The 25,268-nt window shown below is 42.8% G+C and overlaps 2 protein-coding genes across 2 annotated transcripts; one reads left to right on the plus strand and one right to left on the minus strand.

Annotated features, from left to right (window-relative positions):
* Positions 1-6,472: 6,472 nt before the first annotated feature.
* LOC119311072 (flowering time control protein FY-like) lies at positions 6,473-15,377 on the minus strand. The gene is made up of 18 exons (XM_037586701.1): positions 15,027-15,377; positions 14,718-14,809; positions 14,522-14,590; positions 12,955-13,059; positions 11,169-11,264; positions 11,006-11,088; positions 10,829-10,900; positions 10,652-10,749; positions 10,471-10,530; positions 10,338-10,398; positions 10,169-10,256; positions 9,644-9,707; positions 9,407-9,485; positions 9,035-9,124; positions 8,294-8,382; positions 7,666-8,075; positions 7,005-7,265; positions 6,473-6,867 (listed from the first exon to the last, which is right to left on the minus strand). The coding sequence occupies exons 1-18, from the start codon at positions 15,268-15,270 to the stop codon at positions 6,793-6,795; spliced, it is 2,136 nt and encodes a 711-aa protein (XP_037442598.1). The 5' UTR covers positions 15,271-15,377; the 3' UTR covers positions 6,473-6,792.
* A 5,631-nt stretch (positions 15,378-21,008) lies between these two features.
* On the plus strand, positions 21,009-21,945 carry LOC119305868. The gene has a single exon (XM_037582271.1). The coding sequence runs from the start codon at positions 21,065-21,067 to the stop codon at positions 21,704-21,706; it is 642 nt and encodes a 213-aa protein (XP_037438168.1). The 5' UTR covers positions 21,009-21,064; the 3' UTR covers positions 21,707-21,945.
* Positions 21,946-25,268: the final 3,323 nt, after the last annotated feature.

A 25,268-nucleotide genomic window follows, 5' to 3' on the forward strand; every position in this document is an offset into this window, starting at 1 on the left:
CGGTCTTGTCCAAGATCCTCATTGCCACAAACTCATCCAACACTTTATTTGAGGTCAAGGAGTGGAAGTCCGGTCTTTGATGGATGATGGAGGACATGGCCTTGTGGTAAGGCATCATTGCTTTGAGGAACTTGCGCTTAATCCAATTGTCATCCGTGTCCTTGCTCCCATGATCTCGAAGTGCGACCGCGAGTTTGGTTACTCTCCGAAAGAGCTCACGAGGTTCTTCATCTTCTTTCATTGCAAACTCATCGGCTTCATCTTGCATCACTTCATAGTTGGAGCGTTGAATGCTTGCGCTTCCCTTATAGAGGGAAACAACACAATGTCATGCATCTTTGGCCATGGCAAAGGGTCGAAGATGAGGGAGATCTTTGGGTGGAACTGCATCTTGAATGATGAAGAGAGCATTCTCATTGAATTGATTATCCACGGCTTCTCTTGAGGTGAAGTTGCTTCGATCATGTGGATGGAAACCTTCTTCAATGATTCTCCAAAGATTAGTATTCACATGATTTAAATGACGCTTGAAGCGATAAACCCAAGAATCAAAGTCCTCATTTTTCACAATCTTAGGAGGAGGGCGGGCATGATTTAAATGAGTAGAGGGAATTGGTCCTCCATAAATTGGAGGTTCCACGTTGGCAAAGATGTCGGTGCCATTTCTACCACTAGTAGAAGGACCCTTTTCACTAGTAGCTTCCCCCTTATCGGAGTTAGCATATGTCACCTTGTTAGTGGGAGCACCCACTTTCATCGGCGAGGTAGATAGTTTAAGTCCTTCTAAGAATTTATTAAACATGCTTTTAACCTCGGTTGTCATGGAGGTTTTCAATGTGTCCAAAGCCACATTGAATTCCTCACGAGAAACCGTGGTTCCCCCATCGACCGTAGACGAGCTCGGATTCACACCGGAGTGCTCCTCCATGCTGTCTACGGTGTCAACCATACTCTTCGGACAGCAAAGTCCTTAATAAAGAGACGAGGCTCCGATACCAATTGAAAGGATCGATATAGTTGACTAGAGGGGGGGTGAATAGGCAACTAACAATTTTTAGCTTTTCTTTACCAAATTAAACTTTGCATTAAACTAGGTTATCTAGATATGCAACTAGGTGAGCAACCTATATGATGCAACAACAACAAGCAGACAAGCAAGCAAGGGATATAACACAAATAAGCTTGCAAAAGTAAAGGCACGAGATAACCAAGAGTGGAGCCGGTGAAGACGAGGATGTGTTACCGAAGTTCCTTCCTTTTGAGGGGAAGTACGTCTCTGTTGGAGCAGTGTGGAGGCACAATGCTCCCCAAGAAGCCACTAGGGCCACCGTATTCTCCTCACGCCCTCACACAATGCGAGATGCCGTGATTCCACTATTGGTGCCCTTGAAGGCAGCGACCAAACCTTTACAAACAAGGTTGGGGCAATCTCCACAACTTAATTGGAGGCTCCCAACGACACCACGAAGCTTCACCACAATGGACTATGGCTCTGAGGTGACCTCAACCGTCTAGGGTGCTCAAACACCCAAGAGTAACAAGATCCGCTAGGGATTAGTGGGGGGAATGAAATTTCTCTTGGTGGAAGTGTAGATCGGGGCCTTCTCAACCAATCCCGAGAAAATCAACAAGTTTGATTGGCTAGGGAGAGAGATCGGGCGAAAATGGAGCTTAGAGCAACAATGGAGCTTGGGGGTGGAAGAGGTGGTCAACTAGAGGAAGAAGACACCCCTTATATAGTGGAGAGACAAATCCAACCGTTATCCACTTACTCAGCCCGCAACCTGCGGTACTACCGCTCCAGACATGTGGTACTACCGCAGGGGCTCATGGTACTACCGCGGTGAACTGCGGTACTACCGCTGCTATGGCAGGAGCTAGTCCAGGCCTGAGCCGCAAAGGCTGAGGGCGGTACTGCCGCTGACGCGGTACTACCGCTCCCCCTTGCGGTACTACCACAAGGCCAGATTGGACAAGCCTGGGAAGGGCGCGGATGAATAAAAATACACCCGTGCCTACTTCCGCTGAAAATCAAACAGTGCAAAAATCCGACACGGTACTACCGCACCTGGCATGCGGTACTACCGCGCAGGGAGCGGATGTAAAAAATTACATCCGCCCCTACTTCTGCTCGTGTTGCTGTGCTAGACCAGGACTCACGGTACTACCGCATGCATGGGGAGGTACTACCGCATAGGGCGCGGATGTAAAAAAATTACATCCGCCCCTACAGCCGCACAAGCGGCTGAGTCTGGTCAGAGGCCATGGTACTACAGCTCCTTAGGAGCGGTACTACCGTGTGCACCTACGGTACTACCGCAAGGGCGTGCGGTACTACCGCGGGGGCCTACGGTACTACCGCTCCTAAGAGCAGTACTACCGCATGCCTCAGAACAGCAACACTAGGAATCCTTCTCTTTGCAAAATATGAACAAAACGGAGGATGCTCCAAAGCGCAAAGGGAAAGGTGGTGCAAAAGGAGTAAACGTGTACGTGATGATTTCACCCGAACGTTTCCAACGCAGACCCCCTCTTAATAGTACGGCTTTCCTACGACTCAAATCCACCGAAAAGAAACGTAGAAAAACGCCGTCTTCAATAGTCTTCGAGGGGCACCAAACCGTCTTGTGCCTAGTAACGAAGCGTCTGAAATACTCAAGGCACACGATTAGTCCGCAAAAGCATTGTCATCAATCACCAAAACACCTTAGGGATAAATATACCTTTATAATAGGCAATATTTCGACTAACTTAATCCGCAGATAAATCACTAGCATGGCATTGACTGAATTAACGACATACTGATTCTGATCACAACAAGCGCGTACTATGCAAACAGTAGACACATCTACACATACTACTAGTATTGCTAATACAAAAATAAACAGTAGTGGGATAAACATGTTATATCCTTCAGTAGGCCAGGCAGAAGCCACGGCGGCGGTGGCAGCAACGGCGTCATCAGCGGCCTTCTTGTCGGCCTTGAGTTTCTCGGCGGCGAGACGGTCGGCTTCGGTCTGAGACATGGTGTTGACGCGACGCGGACGTAGAGGAAGTAGCGGATAGGAGGCGAGTAGTCCCGTGGTCGCTTCACAAAAACCTATTCGCCCCCCTCCCGTACAGAATCCGGAGAGGCGGGGTTTCGGAGACCTGCTCTCCCGTCTACCGTGTACGCGGCGGACGGGGTGGAGTCACCGGCGGCGGCAGCAAATGAACGACGGTGGGCATGCGCGTGGACCGGACATGATATATTCGTGGCGGCTAGGGTTAGGAGACACCTCACACTTATATAGGCGCAACCACATGGAGAGACGTGGGCTCGACCCACTTCCGAGTCCGTGATAGCCCACGATCAGACATCTCAGATAGTGGCCCAGCTGTCAGAAAACTCTCCGTTACTGACTGGCAAAAATAAGCGCATAGGTGTGAGCTCGGCTCGGCTCATTCCCGACGAGGCGTGGCGGGGCGGACGGTAGAGGAGGAGTGCGTGAGGGCCTACTCTCTTCTCAAGCTCCAATAGCATGTGGAAGAGAACCCCTTATAAGGAGGTCCAACTCATCTCCATCTTCTTGGGTGGAACTAAACTTCCCACTACACCTAGTGCCAATAAACCCACATGGGCCCTTAGAGATTTTCAGAAATTGTTAGATGGGCCCTAGGCCCACCCTAATATTTCAACACCCATGTAGGACACCATGCGCCTGAACTGGTCCTCTAGCCGAGGACATTGCTCAACTCCTCCGAGCCATGGCTCCATATTTAGTCTTTGGCTTAGCAAGCAAGTTCAACAAAGCCTCTTCCGAGTTAGTCCCATGTCCGAGGATATTGGATCCGAGGTCTTCTGTGCCGAAGTAGATGCCCTATGAGCTAAGTAAGCTTCTTCCGAGGATCAATCGTAGGTCCCATCCTGGCAGTATTTTGAGTACGTTGCCCAACCGAGGTCTCACCATTGATGTGTCCAATCAGGCGAGTTGTGGAGGGCCACGGATTTCACTTTAGCGGCATTGTTAGTTTCTTTCCATGATCTGCGTACGCCTGCGAAACACGTGGATTTACCGATGCGGGACTCAAGTGTCCCATTAGCCCACGACCAAGTGTCGGTGCAATAATTTGCCTTCTTGTGTTTTGAAGATTGTTGTCACAAACAGTATGGGATTAATGTGTTTGCTAGTGCACATGCGGGGTGCTTCTTGTGCTGATTTGGTACAACAATGGCGCCTAGCAAGTCCTCCACCCGAAGTACTTGAGAATCCCTCTTTGTTGCACCTATGATTAATTTTCTTTGGCTTCTTTTCTTGATGTTGCTCCATCCTTGTAGACATTCATGCTAAGTGTAAGTTCTTGGTCACCTTGCAATTATAACCAGTGCACTGGTGGGGCCCCAAGCTGCCACCAGCCTGCCACCATCTTTTTAGTTCCGGTTCGTGCCACGAACCGGTACTATAGGTAAAACACGAACCGAGACTAATGATGCTCACCCGCCTAGCCGTTGGAACCGACACTAATGGTCATATTAGTGCCGGTTCATTTACATACCGACACTAATGGTCACATTAGTGCCGGTTCATTTACATACCGGGACTAATGTGTCTCACGTAAAGTAGTTTTTTTACTAGTGAATTAATTCAAGTACCTTTGCTTCTCATCCTCAAATATAGATACCGCCGCAGTGCACAAACATGAATTGTTCCAGAAACCCCTCGCATTTTCAGCGAATGTGATGCTACCATGTAAGATGGAGAGTGGACATCACTAGGTTCTACTCCACAAAGAGCATGCTTGAGCTAGCGTGCCATGTTCTCAAGAATGCGATCTCGCTCTAGTGCCTCACATTGGACACCACGAGAGGCCATTACATGTGCAGTGTCAAAGGATCACTGAGATGCTATCCTGTGGTAATCCCATAGAGGCCCGTAAAGCTATCAGGGCAATAAGAACATATATCAAGGGGATAGCTTCCTATACAGGAGCTGAATGTTGTGAAGCCTTGTAATTGGTGCTATGTTAGGTGCTACTTTTACATGATTTTATTGCCGGTGTGATATCTTTTAGTCGTGCTCGGACAATGTCTAAAGAAGTAGGTCATCCTCCGCATGTTTGTTTTGTTTTGAGTTTATCTTCAGCTAAATTCGAGACATTTCAATGCTGTTTTGTTTTGACTAAAATAGTTCCATTGTGTATCGAGTAAAAATTAAAATGAAAACGAGTTACACCATGAGGAACCGTTTGTAAAGGTCGGTGTCTTTGATTGATTTTCATCTCTTGCCATGAAAAAAGGGAAGCAAAAGGACATGGGGGGAGTTGCAAGCAACTATGTGTATGGAGCAACCAAAACAACCATGGAAAAGGCTATTACATTAAGCAAGGCAACATATCAACTGTCTATAGGAGGATGGGCATTATTGGGGAGAAACAAAGAAGAAATTTATCATATTAGTCATGCACTTTCCTTAGATATCTTTGCGAGATTGGCGAGAACGATGTCCAATTAAGGGAGGTATAGTCCATTTCTTCTTGATAATGTTTCTTTACACATAGATAACGTTATGGTAATGATAAGCATCCGGGAGGAGATGGCAAGCAAACACTTCTTTTTTTTTGAGCATTAGTACAGACACAAGCGCTCATATACACGCGCATATACTCATATCCCTATGAACGCACACATGCACCCCTACCCCTATGAGCACCTCCGAGAGACTGAGCCGGCATATCATCTTGAGATTTACGAAGTCACCGTAGGCGCCTCGTCGTCGACGGGAACGTCTCCTCCCACTGAAAGCGCATCGCCGGAAATCCTGAAATAAATCCAGGAATAATGCGAGCACCAGGATTTGAACCCTGGTGGGTTGGGAATATCACTGTCCATCTAACCAACTCAACCACAGGTTGATTCCCAGCAAACACTTCTTTGTGGTTACTTTACAGGGTAGGTGATTGCAAATCCACGTTTTTTGTCACAAAATTTTTGTTTTTCCAGAAATTGCCATGCATTTCTAAACAAACTGCCGACCCCAAACTAAACTTGCCATCTAGAACATTCGCAAATGCTAACCCCTTCCCATTAAACGTTCACCACATATGCCGTCCTAATGTTATTTGCAACATTGATGTCATTATACTCTTCTTATTAAGGGAGCCTTAGTCTGTTTCTTCTAGATAATGTTATTAGTAACATTGATGCCACTATACTCTTGCAAACACAGGTCTTGCTTCGATGCTGTGCGGTTTCTGTAGTCGTTCAAGAAGCACCACATTATGTTTTTCTTCTTCTCATGGGAAACATCATCTAGCGCACTTCACTAAAATTATAAGATAGTCATATCGTTCACAACATGCAGCAAGATGAAACTAGGTGGATCACCATCCCAAAACACTACGGAATGAAGATTGTCCTTTTATACCAAACAATTCAAAGATATGTAAACATATTATGTCCAATATTTAAGGCTTCGGTAAAACAAAAAGATAGTACAGCAGTAACATTGTGAGACATGATCAATTCATTTCGGATGCATAATATTCAGGATGGCTCTTGCATCAGGCAAGAAACAAGTGTCCAAGCCGGAAAACGGGGCTAAGGAGAACAAAATATTGGCTAGATAAAACCAAGATAAATATTTAACCTTGCCAGAAAGTAAAGCCTATACTGACTTGCTCAAATAAGATTACTGGTTTTTACAATGAGGCTTGCCGGAAATCAAGTAACTTGCTCGATGAATAAAATTACTGGTCCTACAATGATGTGGCACAGAAAACTTCTCCCTGTCAGCATTGTACAGTTACATGATTTCACTGTGGTGGTGCACCGCGAGGCGGAGGATGCTGCGGCGGCGGTGGTGGAAGGCCAACATTGCCCATCCCTGGCTGCAAGACCAATGACACACTTGAGTGAATACGGCAGCCACAGCACCAGTGCGAATAAACAATTTAAACAACATATCATGGCCTGAGCAAGTCAATTTAGATAAGAACAATCCATTAACATGCGACGGGAATCTTACTTGGTAAGAACCTAGACCAGGAATGGATGACATCTGTCCTTGTGGAGCCATCTGGCCCTGAGGCCGGTTGTACATACCGCCCATAGGAAAGTTTTGCATGCCAGAAGCACCTGAGGAACCTTGAATGTTTCCCATTCCGTTCGGGAAGCTGCCCATTGGAGGCATATTGCCGGGAGGGATGGAACCCGGATGAGTCTGGTTCAGGCCAATCAAGTGTTGTGGCATTTGAGGCATCATCTGGGTTGACGAACCTTGCATTGCCTGTACATATCAAAACCAACATATCAGCCATCGTTCCAGTAGTTCCAAGGATTCAGCGCAGAAGAGCCAGTATAAATGGAACAGAATGTAATTCACATTCTAAATAAAGATGTAACAGAAACTTCAAATGTATTTGGGTTTATAATGCATATCGTAGTAGCGTGGCACCCTGCCGCTCTAGCTTCAATGAAAAGAGTGTTCAATGTTGAAGGGAAAACAGCCAAGCAACACCTGACTAAAAAGGGTCTAATAGTGAACTATTATAAATAAAAACTAAGTACGCAAATTTTTCCATGTAACCGCCGTGTATGACAGTACAGGAATGTTGCTTTTCACTGGAAACAAAGTGGTACAGAAATTCTGAAAATAATAATAGAAAAAAGGTATCGGTGAATAGTACCATTGGGTGTGGCATGGGTGGTAGCGGTGGGTTCACTGGTGATGGCCCTGGCATGGAACCTGGCATTGATGGAAGCTGAGGAAGTGATGATCGAGGTCCTTGTTGATGTTGAAGAATGTGTGCTGGCGGTGGCATATTTGGAGGCGGTGGCCGAAATTGAGAATGTTGCTGCTGAGGCATCTGTTGATAGTGTTGCTGCTGCCCAGTGGGTAGAAGAGATGGATGAGGACCTGGTGGCAACGGAGGCGGGCCAGGTGGAAGACCAGGTATAGATGGCCTCTGTTCTCCATGATCAGATCCATCAAGATGCATTGCAACACCAATGCCAGGTATTGTACCAGCAAATGGCCCAGGTGTTTGTTCAGGCATCTGGAATCGACCAGCAAAAGCAGAGTGTTGGTCACCATAACCTGATAAATTGACATTTTCAAATTATTGCCCAGATCAAGAAAAGAAAGCCAAACAACACCCGGAGGACCAAAGACAGAGACAAAATGAACTGGTATGTAATGTTTATGGGATTCTCTAGCTAACTATTTCATGCAATCAGAAGGCATGCATTCATTACCCATCTTTTTTTCACAACTCAAACCAAAAACAAAACAAGCTGAGAATGAATCAAAGCAACCTTGGATCTGTCCGCTGTTGAATTTATCACGGGTAAGATCGCCAGGCCTGTTTCTACACCAGAATCTTGTAGCATGATCATTGCCACCACTGAGAGAAAATAACAAGATATCAGTCCAAACAAATGCTATTACAAGAACTAGCATGAAATGGAAGTTTGAATAGTTCAGATACAGATACAGTTAAAAGAAATAATCAAACATTACAATCAGCATGTTTCTATATCCACATTTACAACTATAAGTACTCCCTCCGTTCCAGAATAATTGAATTTATAGGTTTGTCCCTAAGTCAAACTTGTTTAAGTTTGACCAACTCTACAGAAAAAGTGGCGAGATCTACAATAACCAAATATACCTAGTACAAAAAATATTTCATAAAGAATCTCATGAGGCTAATTTAGTGTTCTACTCCCTCCGTTCCTAAATATAAGTCTTTTTAGAGATTTGAATATGGACTACATACGGATGAATATAGACGTATTTTAGAGTGTAGATTCACTCATTTTCCACCGTATGTAGTCCATATTAGAATCTCTAAAAAGAGTTATATTTAGGACGGAGGGAGTAGATGTTAATATACTTTTCTATAGATTTGGTCAAACTTAAACAAGTTTGACTTAGGACAAACCCAGAACTTCAATTATTGTAGTACATCAGAAAAATAATAACCCACAAGCACATGATCAGCCACATACATTAAGATTTAAAATTCAGAAAGTAATAGTTTGTAAATTAAGTACCTGGAAAGTAGATAGCCCACTGGATGCCAGGCAAGGTCCCACACACTATTGTCATGTGCATTATTTATTTCAATTTGTGGGGCTTCATGGCTGCCAAAAACAATGAAAAATATGCTCATCAGTTTGAGATATCATTTCTAAGCAACACAAAATAGTAACTAGAGTATCTTTTTGTTAACTGGGAATCTCAAGATTATCTTGAAAAATATGAAAACAATGATATGAATTATTATATATTCAATTCATGACTATCAAAGGTGTAGATCACAACAAATCACAGTAAAATGAGTTCCGATCCAAATTGAAATTGTGATAACAAACTGCCAGGCCAGTCCGAATTATTATGTCAATGGCTCCATTTGTGTTTCTTACCCGACCAACCAATGAAAGATTCCACCATCATAGCTCCCACTAACAAAGTATTCTTCGTGGAATGGATGCCATGCCAAAGCTGCAGAAATAAATAGAGTAAATCAAATAACACAACCATGCCGAACAAGGGCAGCGGACATTATAATTTTCTTTGTAACGTTAAGTCATTGGTCTGAAAATATATCTAATCTTGTAGGTAAGAAACATAGAATTGAAGTTCTGTGATGAGAATCTAACCAGTTACATCCTTATTGTGCCCACGGAAGGATTCAAGTTCTTTCATGGATCTAATATCATATAACTGCACAAAACACATTCACAATAATAAGTGAGGAATTGCCCGATATATCATGGATTAATTTACTGGATAGAAAGAGACAGATAGAACAAGGCAGACACACTAAGTTCCTGAAGGCACATGCAATTTAAGTACGGAGTACGGAAACTACTCCATTAGGATGAGAGGAAGAGTTTGTTCCCTATGCAACTATGAAGCATAACTTAATGGACATGATAGATTATTAATTAGGTTTAGGAAGCTTAGTTTTTTCGGATCACGTGGCCTAACCGCCTAAGTGTGTTCTAAAAGTTGGTATCAAACTTTGGGCACTATTAGTATGAACTTCAAGTCTTTCTCACTAGCACAAGTATGTGTAAAACATCAGCAGAACTAATAAGCTACCAACATATTTAGGTATTCTTCTTTCAGAGGGAAAAGTAAGAAGTTAATAATAACAGGGTACAAAGGTAAAAGTTATTGACCTTGATAATCTGATCCTTAGACGCAGTCAAAACCCAGTTCCCATTCTGATTCCATTTTACACACTGCACAATATTTTTATGACCATGGCTGCAGAAATAGCTGATCAGGTGATGCCATGCCACAGAACTTCATGGTTTGCAACATAAGACGAGGGACACAAATACTTACAATGAACGTAGCTCCCTACCACTTTTTGCATCCCAGAGTTTTACAAGATAGTCTTTCCCACCTGGATAGCACAGAAACAAATGAGCTCTGGACAAATAAACCCATTATTAAACTAACAATAATAATGACTAACCTGAAGCCAATAAAGATTTGGTGGGATGCCAATCGACACTTTTAACATCCCAACCATGGCCTGGCTGAGTTTGAAGGCAAATTCAGGTTAATTCACACACAAAAAGTTAATACCACAATGTAACTTCAGAAAAGCAAGCATCAAGTAGCACATGCACAAATGAAAAGTTTAGCAACATTACCAGTTAGGGATCTTTCTTCTTGGCATCTTGCGAAGTCCCAAACCTTCACGGTTGTGTCATCAGAACATGAACAGAACTTCAGGTCTGTTCTACAAAAGCTGTTTAAAGTATGTGTTTAAGTAGGGAATGAACATTAACTTGGTACATCTAAAGTAAAGAACATAGCACAGTCATCACCTCAAGTCACGGACTGATTCTCTGTGTGCAGTTTTATTCACTTTGACATTGTTCATGTTACTTTGCCAATACCTGGAAAGGATTCAAATTTCAAAGGATGCAGTTAACAAGTCAAACAATGTAACATTATTAAGGGGCAGTATTCAGCAATGGTACAGGGTGAAAGGGCCAGCATACTTTATTGCACCACCATCGTCGCCCGTAACCATCCAATTTTCATTGTGACTCCAAATCATTGATCTCACGGCTTGTTCATGAGCCTATTTATCAAATTAATAACACCAAATAAGTCAAGTTAACTAAGACACTAGTAACTGCACCAGTAGCTAATGTGAAATACCTGAAGAATCATTTCAAAATTAAAAGATTGCCCATTCCATAGGGTGAATTCACCACTCTGTGATCCAGTAATAAGCCGGCGTCCCGTAGGAGTCCACTTTATCCAGAAATAACACTATGTTAGACCCAGACCAGAAAAAAGTAAAAAATAGCAAAAATAACACCAAAATAGAACCTTCAGGAAAGTTTTCACATAGATGACAACGAAATAGAAACTGGCATGGAGCTGTCAAGCTGATCTACTAACTAGTGTAAAAACATGGGAATTTGGAATTTTCCATCAACCTAGGTGACAGATTTTAATGCATGTGATGATGTTGATCCTACAATAAGTCTACTACCCAAGTAGTGAAGGTAGTTAGGCATTTCAAACATTTAAGGACCATACAGCTACTTCATGCACATCAGATTTTCAAACCAAGTAGCACATTTAGAACAAGGAGATAGAGATGGCAATAGATCTGAAGAGAAAAGGGAGCTCAGTATGTACGGTCAGGTCCGGGCGCATAGGAGTGCAACCTGTGCGCCCACACAGGGCCTCCACTTCCTAGGGGCCCCTGATTTGCAAAGTAATATTACAGAAGCAGGCTCAGTTGCAAACTCGGAGTCCAGTTGGCCCAGTTGTATGTTCCAATCAATCAACCAATTCGGTGAGGTGGGCTTCTGGGCTGCGCGCGCGATACGCAAGGAAGCAGCTGCTTGATCACTCGAAGCCTAATCCCTGTCCAATCGTTCGTCTCAAGCAGACGTAAAAAAGGATCCAGATCCAGGCTGCGCCTGCACCTCTTCTGCGTTTGTGACTCTTCGTCCGCAACACCGAAGCAGAAGCTGAGCACCAGACGGCAGCAGCTGAGCCCAGGTGAGCGGTTCGAGTTTGGCAAATGATGGAACCCTTTTTCAATTGGCTAAGGACTGGCGGCTTTGACTGTGAGTTCAACTAATTTTATTTTATTTTCATCTTCTCAGTTTTGGCTTTTGATTTTACCAATACATTGTAGTTAATTTTATTCTTTCCATCTTTTTTATACTAGATGTTTAGTGTTCCAACATCTAGCTAGGTCATGTTTTCATCCCGAGACCATAAATCTAACTCAATCTGAAAAAGAACTATGCAACCAAGCGTTGAATGGATAAGATTCTCGATCCACCCCATTGCTACATGACACAGTATAACCTACACATTATTATCATTCTATTTTTCTACTGTGGTAGGGCCTATTTTAATGTTTAGCACAGGGCCTCCGATTTTGCTGGCCCGGCCCTGTGTACGGTCTAGTGTTTGTGAACACTTAAAACTATTCTTTTAATTTTGAACACATTCTGCCAGGATTGATGTTCTCAAGTTTTTCTTGCTACTACTAGAAGCCAAGTACGTTTGAAGCTTCGAAAATGCAGCAAGCCAATGTTGGTGACCACAATACCTCCAATCACCCATTCAATATTTCAACTGTATACAAAGTGCATTAGTGCATGATGTCAGAAGGGGAAAAAAGTCACTATAAAGTAGTTGAAGAATTAGCTTCTAGTATTGTGACTCCTGTTATATGATTAACATGTATCTTTCAAACTGGGCATCAGGCTCACAGATACCACTTCTATCTTGGAAGTCAAAGTCAAGTAAAACTGAAATGCCAAGTAGGGTAAATAAGCATATTATGTAGAATCGCATCTATCTTCAGTTCATGTAACCCTGCTGCCATGACCTAGTGGTTTTTTTTGAGATATGCAACAGTAGGTGCCTGCAGCTAGAGCATCAGGAACATAGAGATGGGTATCACTTAACTCACCACGACACAGTTTATGGAGCACCGGTTCTTATTGATAGATGAATGAACAAATTTCCCAGCAAAACTTGTAGAGGGGTTGTCTGGGTATGCAACAGAAGGCAACATCTGCAATAACGGTGTTAATCAGTATATCTCAATAAGAAATAGCAGAAGGTATAATCTTGTATTCATGATGTAGTAAATACATATAACTTCGAAAATTTCCACTAATAACACTCATACATAAGAATTTTATTACTGAAGATGGTAACTGATATAGTTGGGAACAAAATCAGCACTAAAATTGAGGGATCAGATCCAAAACCAACTAGCCAAGTGACAACTAAAATCACACCACTTTCATGTCTAAAAAGGAAAAGCCAAAATGAAACACAAGTAAACAGGTGTTCTTTTTCTTTACTGAGTGCATTCATCAATTATAAAGTGGGAGTTACCTAACTGCTTCTTCCTGGAAGAATCAACAGTTCACCCAAACCCCAGGAATTACTTGTTAACCAAAACAATACTTGTCTTGCCTACCACTATGGAACAAGCCTTCCTAGGGACAAACTGCATACTGCCCATACATGACGGCTCATTCACAATTCACCATATCCAGAAACAGGGCAGTATTAAGGTGATAAGGTCTGCCTGTATTTCATCCAGTAAACTAGTGTGTTGATTGATGAAATAACACAAGACTCAACAGTAGCAGTGGCCTGGCATCGATGGAAGAACCATAGATTATCTTAGATAACTATGAGATGAAAGAGAAGGTTTTTTCTAAATTAAAAGGTTTGTTTCAAACAAATTGCATTAAAATATAGCTGCACTTGCACCATATGAAGATTTGCTTCACAAATATACCATGTACACCTCGGCATTTAGTTATTTAGGAAAAAACATCCAATCAGCCAGATAAGGAAAACATGAAAATGATTATACAAAACGAAGAGTTATTATGCAAGTTTTTTTTACAATTATTTATGAATCTAAATAACAAGAACACAAATATCTGAAATAATATTTGTTAGGCATCCACACAGCAACATCAATTTTCTATCATGTTTATACATTTGTAAGGCAACACGGTTTTTCTCTAAAACTAAACTATCAGAAACAATATTTGATAGGCATCCTACATAGAACATCAACTTTCTATCATGTTTATTATACATTTGTAAGGCAACACTACAGTTCTTTCTCTAAATCTAAAATGGCACTTCAAAATCAACTGATGCATCCACTAGTTAGCATTGTTATTTATACCAGAATATTAGCTACGATGTCGCAAAAAAAAGAATCTTAACTATGAACACTGTTCAGTATATTTCCAACCATGAGATAATAAAGGATAATATATCACAGATATTGGTGCTTTGAAATGAAAGGTAGAGGATCCAAAATGAACAAATTTGGAAGCAGAAGGAGGTTTTTTAAGTACAAAATGCATACAAATTGCAAGCAGTATCGTCAGTATTTTTGAGAAACCAATATCTTCAGCATTTCTGACTAAACAGTATCTTCAGTATAGCACAACTAATATCTTATAACATATTATCACATGCAGGGGTAGCAGGCAACGTACATCCAGGACAGCAGCTGCGGTTGGCTGCAACGTGAATCTGTCCCTTGCATCCCGCTGCCACATGCGAGCCTGCACAATACAAACTGATGAGCTGCACAATACATTTGTATCGTTTTGTGTCTCCCTTGGACATGGTTGAAGACATTATATCGTAAAATATAATAACTTCTCAAAGATAAACACAATTAAATATTACCTGAGCATAACGGACGAGAGAGCTCGTGTAGTCCACTGTTCGTCGCTGGACAGGCTTCCGCATCCTCTTAGCTCCAAAATTGTCCCCATAGGCTGAATTGAATCAAAATTAATATCTAGTTGCAATATGAATATTTATATCGTAAAAAGTTGCACGAAACCATGAGCATCTGACAGATTTTACGGGTGTTTCCAAGCAGAATCTCCATCTCGCAGTTTCGGGGAAAAAAAGGTGAGCGATACCACAATTACTAGAACAAATCTAGTCTACCCCTATGGACCTAACCCTAACTAGAGAAGGCGTGATTACCGTCGAACGGCGGCTGCTGCTGTTGCTGTTGATGCTGCTGCTGCTGATGGTGCTGCTGGGGCCCCGGGTGGCCGGCGTAGTCGGGCGCGAGGTTGGTGGATGACGCCGCAGAGAGCTGCCGCATCGGCGGCTGCAGCGGGCCGCGGTAGAAGTCCCCGCCGCCGCCGCCGGGCTGCGGCGGCGGGTGCTGCGGCGGAGGCGGCGGCAGAGGCTGCTGCTGCTGCTGCTGTTGCTGCTGCATCATCTCCGGCGCCGCGCCGGCGACCGGGCTAGGGTTTAGGGTCCGTGCGGCGGGAAAAGGGGCGGATTTTGGTGGCTCGTCGAGGCCGCCGGGAGCGTGAGCACAGTAAGCCAAGAGGGTTTGGTTTGGTTGGAACGAGACGATGGATGGGGACTTGATGGGCTTTCTCCTCTCCGGTAGAAGCCCAACCGGTTTTGTTGGGCTCTCGAGTAGAAGCCACCCGCTGGTGAAGCTGCCTGGTGGCCTTTTTATTTCTTTTTTCTTTATCATGTTAACTTTATAACATAATTTTTATACATAAATATCTTCTAAAATAAATATGAATATTTTTAAAATAATAAAATTAATACACGACGAACATATTTTAAATACATGATGAATTATTATTTTCAATGTAAGCAATTTTTTGAAATTGTGCATGCATTTAAAACAAGATTCATGCATTTTTAAGAGCGTTGACACGTTTTTAAACAGTGGTAACATTTAAAAAGATTCACGCACTTTTAAAAATATTCACATGTAATTAAAAAGGGTCGGTATGTTTAAAATATTTGTGGTTTTATGGAATAACAAAAAAACTGAAAATCAGAGGACAGCAATAAAACCTAAAGAAAAATATTGCTAGAAAAACGGAGGAGCACCCGGTAACCCCAACCAATAACAGACCCTCGAACTGGACAAGCCCACTACGCCATGTGTGCTTGGGCAACAATTTGACATATATAGCATCATATATGAGCTCTCTTGTGAAGGGGTTGCCATGGCGTCAGAGTGTGGGTAATACTTGGGGTGTGGGTAGATATGACGTGTTCTGTAAATTGGGTCTGGGTCACGAGATGGGTCCAATGCGTAGGAGTAGTATAAGTGGAGTACCAAACATTCTAAAAAAGACATTATAGAAGAAAAAATACTAGAGTTGTGACCTTGATGTATTATGTTGCAAATGAATGAAATTTGAACTGTCTCACCTCCCGTGCTCTGTTCCTCGTCCCCTCTCACCGATTTTCCCATCCCAATGCTCCCTTAAATTGTGGTGATCCACTAATTTTTCATGCCATAGGAACACAAGTTGGTGGCAACCGAGTAGGACTGGGAGGGGTCACGGAGAGGGAAAAAAATCGTCAAGAGAGGAGGTGGCTTGTGAGGGAATCGGCAGAGATGGAGGGGGCACAAGAGGGCCGCCTTACCGGTCTCAGGTGGTAGATTGGCTTTTTGAAAGGGGGGATTCGAGATTGGGGAACCAAGGTTTCACCGTTTTCCATCAAAACTTAGTTTCCATGTCATCAAATACTATGTCAATTCATGCAAGGTTTTCGCCCCACATCCACAAGATGTGGCAGCAATTGGTGTAAGATTATGTCCTTTTTTGCTTCAACCAGCGGGGAAGGTAAAGTGACTCTTAATTTCAGGAACGGTATATTGTTGCTTGCTGTTGTGTTGTTGTTATTGTCTCTGAACTCTTTTTGCGCATGATGAAAAAAAATATTCAAGCAAGAAGACAAGAATGAAGCTGTGCTCTCATGTAGCGGTGAACCCTGTGACGTGAGCGCTCTCGTGTACAAAGGACAGGGATGTATTAATGACACTTGACGTTTCGGGTGGGGACGGATAAAAATAGTTCTTGCAGGAAGGGATCTAGTTTGATCTTTGCAGAGTTCACTGAAATTCACCGGAAAAAAAAAAGAAAAGTACACTGAAATCGGTGCTACGAGCTGAAAGTAGTGCACCAGGCTCGCTCCTCCTTACTCGAAGCTACCTCGACTTTGCATGGCAATCATTCCACGCTTCATTGATACTTTCAGTTATGCTACTTGTAGACCTAATTTTTCTTTAAAAAAAATCAGAGAAGTTGATATGGCCGAGTTGGTCTAACGCGCCAGATTAAGGTACAGGTCCGAAAGGGCGTGGTCAGAAAGGGTTTCTCATTGCCCTTTCCGTCAAGCTGGGGCAGAAAACATTTTTCATATGACGTTTAATTGTACTGGATCAAAAGCCGTTTGGGATTCTCTCGGGGTCACACGCACCAGATATCAATTTCGCTAGTATGATCGGTCGGTCGGGAGCAGAGGTCATGGAGTTTATCCTATGTGACTTCTGATTGTATTCTGGACCGTTGGAGTCGCCGGAGCTCATATCTACGGTGTGTCGGTACCTTCGGTGGCAACGATGTCAATTCATTCGTGGAGAAGACATTTTGTCTCCAGAAAGAACTGCGCCGGCGGCCCTTGCTTTAGCTCTGAATTTTGTTCGTGCAACGGAGATCCAAAACACGCCTAAAGTCAACAAGTGGCCGGTGTTTCTCCCTTGACAGCAAATTTTAAATGTCAATGCATCATTTACCGAGGGTAGCAGCGCCGGTTCTTGATGATTGTCGTAGTATTTTAGTGATTTTGGGAGGGTTAATATTGAGCATTGTAGTAGAGAGACAAATTATATAGCTCATGAATTGGCTAGATGGGGACGTGCAAATAATCCTTCTCTTTGGGTTGATGCGCCGCCTGAGTTCATCATAACACTGTTAGCGGACGATGTAACTATTATTTGATTAATAAAGTAAGACTTCACTTAAAAGAAACTAATATTTTTTTATTCTTCCGATTTTCTGTTTGTTTTTTTTCTGCAAAATATTGTAATCCCCCGGTTGAGCAGAGCTTCCATGTGCAATCGCTGCCCATGTTTCGTGGTTCCGGTGCGAGTCCACCATGCCCATGGTTCCTTCGCCTGCATGCACATCACCACCAGGCTTGGCTACCACCCTCGCCTTCTTTGGCACCAACCGGCATAGTGGCATACCCACCGCTCTCACGTCGGCGTCCGTGAGCGTCTTCACCATGCATCCTGTGCCCGCATGGACGTCACACGCCTGACTCATGGGCCATGGCTAGTCGCGTACCCGGCAGTCTCCGGGAGCTAGCGACAAGTGTCCAGCTGCTTGCAAGTTGCAAAGAAACATCTTCCTCCCGACTCCACGGTGACGACCAAAGCAGTTTCAGCTCAAGTGGAAGACCGACGGCCACGAGGTCCAAAAGCAGTACAACTAGGGAAGTAGACAGCACGAACCACCCGACAACGGCGAAAGATCGCCAATTTGCCCAAAGCCTTAAGCACCAACTAATCCTTTCGCGTTAAGAAAATCACCGTTCCTTACACATTACTCGTACATTACAAACACTACTCGAAGCAACGGTGTGCAGTTGGGCAAAAATATCTTCCTCGATAACTCATAGCCTTCTTCCGCAGCCAGGGAACGCCCTTTCCACTCCCCCGGTTTCACTCCAGCGGCGCCTTTCATTTTATTTTATGTGTGAGGGCTTCGTTTTTTCTTCACGGGGAAAGAGGGCTTTGTTAATTAACTCGCTTGCACGCTCCTAATAATCTCTGAAATTGAAGTGTCTAGAAACGGATTCGCATATGACTGATACTACTGGAAAAATTGTCGTTACCGAGTTCTTTGTTGTTTGCCGAGTACCCTTTGTTGTTTGCCGAGTACCATAACATGGGATCACGGTAAAAGTCATGTAAGCCGAGGGTGGCTCTCGGCAGACAGCAGGACACGGCACACGCCGGCAGTTGCCGAGCACTTGGCAGGATGTGCTCGGTAAAGACAGAAAACCTGGCTTATGAGGCATATGCCGAGAGTCGCTGCTAAGGCACCCGACAAACATGTGCCAGGTGGCACGGCGTTTGCACTCAACGGCTCCGTGACGTACAGTCTATCTTTGCCGAGATTCACTGACAATGTACTCGGCAACCTATATACGAAATATACTTTTTTCGCTGCAGCAAACTCTCTGCTGAGTGTGAAACGGGTTTCGTTGAGTTTTTTGGTACTCAAGAAATTCGAAAATTCCAGTAGTGTGAGAACAACATGAAGTAATACGAGTGCCTCTTTCCTATGTACTCCCCCCGTCCCGTAATGTAAGACCATTTTGTGAGCTAAGATATCTTGCAAAAAGTCTTACATTATGAGGCGGAGTGAGTAGGTTTCTACAATATTAACGAGAGTTTTCAACTTTGAAGTCATTTTTTCTTTCGTAAAAGAACATGAAGTCAGTTCACGATGAAGACATGTTGGAGTTCATATATCCAGGTTTAGGCTTATTCACAAATATATCTATGCTAAGTACACATGCAAAATTTAATGAGAAATATGTTCGTTTGAGTGCTACACAAAAAAAAAGAATATCCAACAAATATATGACCTATAGGTGCTCGCAAATAAAGAAATTCATTAATAAAACTTACATACATGTTGATGTACCTACATGTACATGTGAGATTTTTTTCTCAAATTTTTCTGAAATCTACAAATATGATTTTTGAGAATTCTTGACCCGTGAAATCCGGGGGTCAAACACTACATGAAAATAAAATGAAGCCAAGTATGAAACATACTCGACGAAGCACCAAATAACCACAGGTTAGAGTAAGCCGAGTGTTGCACTCGGATAACAGCTCTCGCCTTCATTTGGACCGGCTTATGCCGTCTAAGCCAAGTGTCGTTTCGCGGGTGCTCAGCTTACATATAAGTCACGAGTTCTCAAAGGGATGAACAGCAAGTTCTCAAAGGAATGCAGAGTATCTAATCCCTGTAGAATTGACTTAACCAAGACTGTTTAGCTCCTGCGTTTCACATTCAAATCAAGGGGGCCTCCAGCTAATTCTTGTTCATTTTCACAGCACAAGGTCCCTTGCAAATATGAGAGCCAAATAAAGAAACTCATTAATAAAACTTACGGGCACGTTGATCCGTCTACATGTACATGTGAGATTTTTTTCTTTAAATTTTGCTGAAATCTACAAATATGATTTTTGAAAATTCCCAAACCCATGAAATCCGGGGGGCAAACGTACCACGCGTATAAAAATTATAACCAAGGGAATACAAAAAATTATGTAGCAAACCCTTCTACTCAATGGGATGCACAGCAAGTTCTCAAAGGAATGCACAGTGTCTAATCCCTGTAGAATTGACTAAACTGAGATTGCCTAGCTCGTGCATTTCACACTCAAATCAAAGGGGGGGCCTAGCAACTTCTTATTTCCTTTCAATAATTGAGCTAGCAGCTGATCTGCGCCATGTTTTCTCCTTCTTTTGGCAATAAAGGAGTTCTGTGCGCACCACTATTTTTTGGGTGCCATCTCCTGTCCACGGACCTACAAATCTTAAAAGCCCACCGGCCGTGTTTCCGTCCTTGATGTGGTTGTCGCCACAGTGACGCGCACGGGGAGCACGTACGGCCCCTCCTAGCTTGACCACTCCAAACCAACAACCTCCCTGCTGCATGGCTGTAGCGGGCCGTACGTGTTGACGAGCACCGACAGCAAAGCTTAGCGCACACAGGATCGAGGAGGAAAGCTACGCAAAGTCACAAAAGCAGCAGCAGCAACGCATGGCGCAGAAGAATTAACAACGGAGTGTTCTTTGTGGCCTAACCGGAGCAGAGCAATATATACTTTCGACATACCCTTCCTCACCTCATATCTCTCTAGCTTTTCTTGCATCTTTAACTTGCTTCCACACGCACCCAGCTTTAGTTTTCTCCCTCAAATATAGTGCGCAGTCCACATGCTTAAATTGCTCTCTCTCCATGTTATTTTCACACGCTTTGGACTACCAAAAAGCTTGATCATGACATGGGCAGCAAAGCCGCACAGTGTTGCCTGCTTGGGGTTTCCAAGCTAGCACCAGACTATAAATACATCCTAGGGGTCTCAGGACAAAGCCCATGAAACTGAAGCCACCTTGCTTGACTCCCAGTCTCATCATCTCGATCAGCACTTGGGTGATCTGCGCATGCCTAGCCTGAGGCAGTGCAGCACCTTAGCTGTTGCCATCGACAGGCAGCTGCTCGGCCACCTCTCCGCAACGAAGATGAAGATCGCCAAGGCCCCGGTAGTCCTGAAGAAGGCGGTGACCATGTGCAAGAGCAAGACCGGCGTCCTCGCCGCTAGGCTCCTCTTCCTCGCTTCGCTCCGGCGCAGGATGGCCACCGTCGGCGTGGTCTCTCACAAGATACACGCGCTCATGGCGGCCGCGGACCGGGCGAAGGCGGGAGGGGACTGCCACAAGGCTGTCGTTTCGCACAAGGTCGACAAGACCCTTCCATCGATCCATGGCGGTGAGATCGTTGATCTTAAGCATCAATTGGCAATGTTTTGTCAAGAGGAAGATGGTGGTGATATATGCCCTGACTGGACGCTGCACCCCATCTTCAATGACGATGACAATTGCTGTTACACGGAAGACGACGATGAAGATGCTGGTGATGTGCTACTCGATGGGTGCGATGGCCACCCCGACGAGTCCTCGGTGATAGATGTGATCAAGAGCAACATGGAAGTTCAGGGGTTGGAGTTCAACATGGAAAATGAGATCGACCAAGCTGCCGATATGTTCATCAGGAGGTTCCGGGAGCGGATGAGCAAGAGCATTTAGTCACCTGATTGCACCGCCGACGCAGAAGTGTACGTATGCGTACCGCTGACTAGTTGACAGTAGATGTCGCGAGGGAGAATGTTAGATTGATACTGTAGCATATAGTAGGGGGCAGACTATACAGATCTTTTCCAGGCACCCACAAATTAGTTTTTTTGAGAAATAGTAACGTGTAGTAGTACAATCATGTAAGGGGTAGCAGATATTTAAACATAATTTTTCTTGGAGGATTTGCTCAACCTTTTTCTTGGATCTGTATCCGATGGCTCTAAGTATTTCTACCGACTTTTCATAACAAGCATCCTGTTCACAGCGAGCTAATAACTGCGAAAATCAACGATAGTCGGATTTACCGCCCCCTCCCCCTCGCCACCATCCGCCTTGGGAGGGCCTACCGAGCAAAATAGTCGAATGGGGGTTTCTAACTATGTATATAGCGAAAATCCGTTGGTGCTCCCGGGAGCGCGCGCTCCTGCGCGCGAAAATATTTTTTGAAATGTCAAAAAACATTCCAACAAAAATTATATGTGTTCTTTACCACATCCAAATGCTACATACAAATTTGTAGATGGCCTGTGCAAAAAAAAAAACACCAAGTGTTACCCCAAAATGTCACCATAAATTTGTTTTTTTCACCAGCGAAACAGCGCTGCTCCTTTCGCATGAAAATTTTCAAGGATGGTTGCGACACTAACACGAACATCTACAAAAAATAAATAAATTCAAAAGGTTTGGAAAACATTTACTATATATTTTAGTTTACTATTCATGCGGGAGCTAGCGCTCCCGGGAGCCAAAACGCCATTCTCTGTATATAGTATCGGTATTTGTCTCTACCATTTTGTGGTCTGTGGTATGATCATTCATCACGGCAGTGCTTTCCTTCAGATCATGGGCTCGAGTTCTCGTTGTTGAAATAATATATCCGTCTTTCTTCACCACTTCGGACTTTAGGATACACTGGCTAGAGCATGAATTCAATAATGATATGAGAGCGAAAAGGTCTCAAGATCAAGACCCTACGAACGCAGTTTTTTTCCAGAAGATTATGTGGTCTACACCAATCCCACGTCTAAGGACAAAAAAGCCTAGACGTGAAGAGGGGGTGTGGGGGGTGTTGAAATATATTGCCCGTCTCTCTCGATCAATTCGAACTTTTGGATGAATTGACTGGAGCATGAATTCAGTACTCATATCTTCATATATCTTCACTAGTGGTCTCTGGTGTGTGATTGTTCATGACGGCAGTAACTTTAACCTTTGTTTTGTATATGAATATATGATGGTGTTTCTAATAAATAAAAAATGGTTATGAAATATTTTTATGTGAAAAATTTAATGATATCGATTCATTTTCCCTCTATAGTTTGCTTATACAGCCAGATGTCAAGCTGCAAGAACACCAACAAAATAAACCTACAATCTAGATGCTCATTGGATCAGTTGTTGTATGCTCTCCTGTTGGGTCTGCAGCAGTACACTCTTTGTCATTTTTTCACTGGATATAAGAAATAATCTAGTACAGTCTTGCCCAACTGCCTTGCAAAATTCTTGTTTGCATATACAATTTGACCCCATCTTTATAAAATGAAGTTTTAACAAATAAATGGCCAACACATCTTCAAGCCTCCGGTTCCACTAACATAGCCTGCAAAAACGTCTTAAATATTGTGCGACAGAGGGAGTATTATTTTGATAATACTTAATTAGACATGACATAAGTACATAACTTACATGAAGCAATGTTGATAGTCAAAAATCTACCACAACGCAGTCCATTTATAAAATGCTTCATCTACGAACTGAGAAGTACTCCTTCCGTTTTTATTTACTCCGCGTATTAGCTTTGGTCAAAGTCAAGCTTTGTGAACTTTGACTAAATTTATAGACAAAAATATTAACATATACAATAAAAATTCAATACCATTAGATTCATTATTGAATGTACATTCACATCATATAAATTTGTTATGATATGTATTTATATTTGTTTCTATAAACTTGGTCAAACTTTAAGAAGTTTGACTTCAGTCAACTCTAATATGCAGAGTAAATAAAAACGGAGGGAGTAATACATTTATCACATAATGGATGTCATCCCATTTCAGAGAGAGGTCTCATAGTGGACCAGATTTGCTAAAAAAATACTATTGAACAATCATATTACTTTCATTATATCACATTAACTACTCTTGCCTTCCCAAATAATAATCATATTACTTTCATTGATACAAATATATGTCACATTAACTACTCTTGCCTTCCCAAATAATAATCATTCTAAGACATGGTATCCTACAGACTACGAACAAAGATGGTGTAACTGGTCCACTCATACAATAAGATATTAGCATTATGTTGAACAAGTTATAAATGATTAATTACTTCAATTAAATGATCACTTTATCGTATGGTGCAACTATTTTACTGCACTTTAGATCTTTTCAGGTGGTGATCACGTATGATTCTACACTTTTGCACTTCCCCTGATTGACGAACTTTCTCCGCCAGGCACTCTTGTTGCTGGGCCGGTTCTAGTTTGTTGTCTTGATTCAAAGGATCTAGGATTTAGGAAATTAGGATCAGAATGGCCTGATTTGTTGTAATGTTTAATTGATACATAGATGAGCACAACATAGCAGATGCTAAACCTGAAAATGATAAACATAATTTAATTCAATAATAATTAATCAACAAAGAGTCTAAGACTTAAACATGCATCGATGCCTGTACTTTTCTTTAGCTTCGATTGTATCTTTTTATCAATGAATGACACCCCAAATATCTTTTTCATGGTGAAACTGGTTTTCTTATCCGAAAAGTAAAATTGCATTAAGCGCACTAACAACAAAATGATTATCTGATGATATTTTAAGCACCATAAAGGAGAAGAACTGGGCAGCATGCGTCCGAATAGATAGTGTGGGCACACTTCCTGTTTCCAATTTAGGTAATATAATTTTATCCACTATCTATATCCTATAAACTCCATTTGATATCAAAAGCTTAACAAAGATCGTTTGAATTTTCCCATCTCGCAACACATATATTTTCTTACCAGTTTGTTGAACCCTGGAGTTCCATCTCATGGCATGATAGAAAAAAGTATTGTAATGAGTTTTATAATTCAACTTTCATTGTCATCAACTCATAAAAAGAGTCAGGTTTCTATTATCCATGAGGCTCTCCCAGAACTCTCCTCTCCCCTAAAACCTTACTAAATGATAAGTGCCACATGTGTGGCACGAAGCACTCCGGCCCTGCCATTATTACAACTAAAGTTGCCATCCGAAAAGAAAAAAACAAATAAAGAAAAACTGAAACTTGCCATCCAAAAAGAAGTTGCCATGCTTGACAAGTTGCCATCCTCGTGTTACTAAACTTTCCATAAAAAATGCTCAGAGTTGCCATGTGTTCATGTCACACGTGTGTCACTTCTCAGTATCCAATCATCGTAGCATTCGCTACCGATATTTCGTCCCCTCCGTCCCCATCACAATCCCTGTACTCTCATCCTACCACCAGGCGGTAGCAATAGGCCCGTCATCACCTGATGCGCAAC

The sequence above is a fragment of the Triticum dicoccoides genome, chromosome 5B (genome assembly GCF_002162155.2).
Source record: "Triticum dicoccoides isolate Atlit2015 ecotype Zavitan chromosome 5B, WEW_v2.0, whole genome shotgun sequence".
NCBI lineage: Eukaryota > Viridiplantae > Streptophyta > Magnoliopsida > Poales > Poaceae > Triticum > Triticum dicoccoides.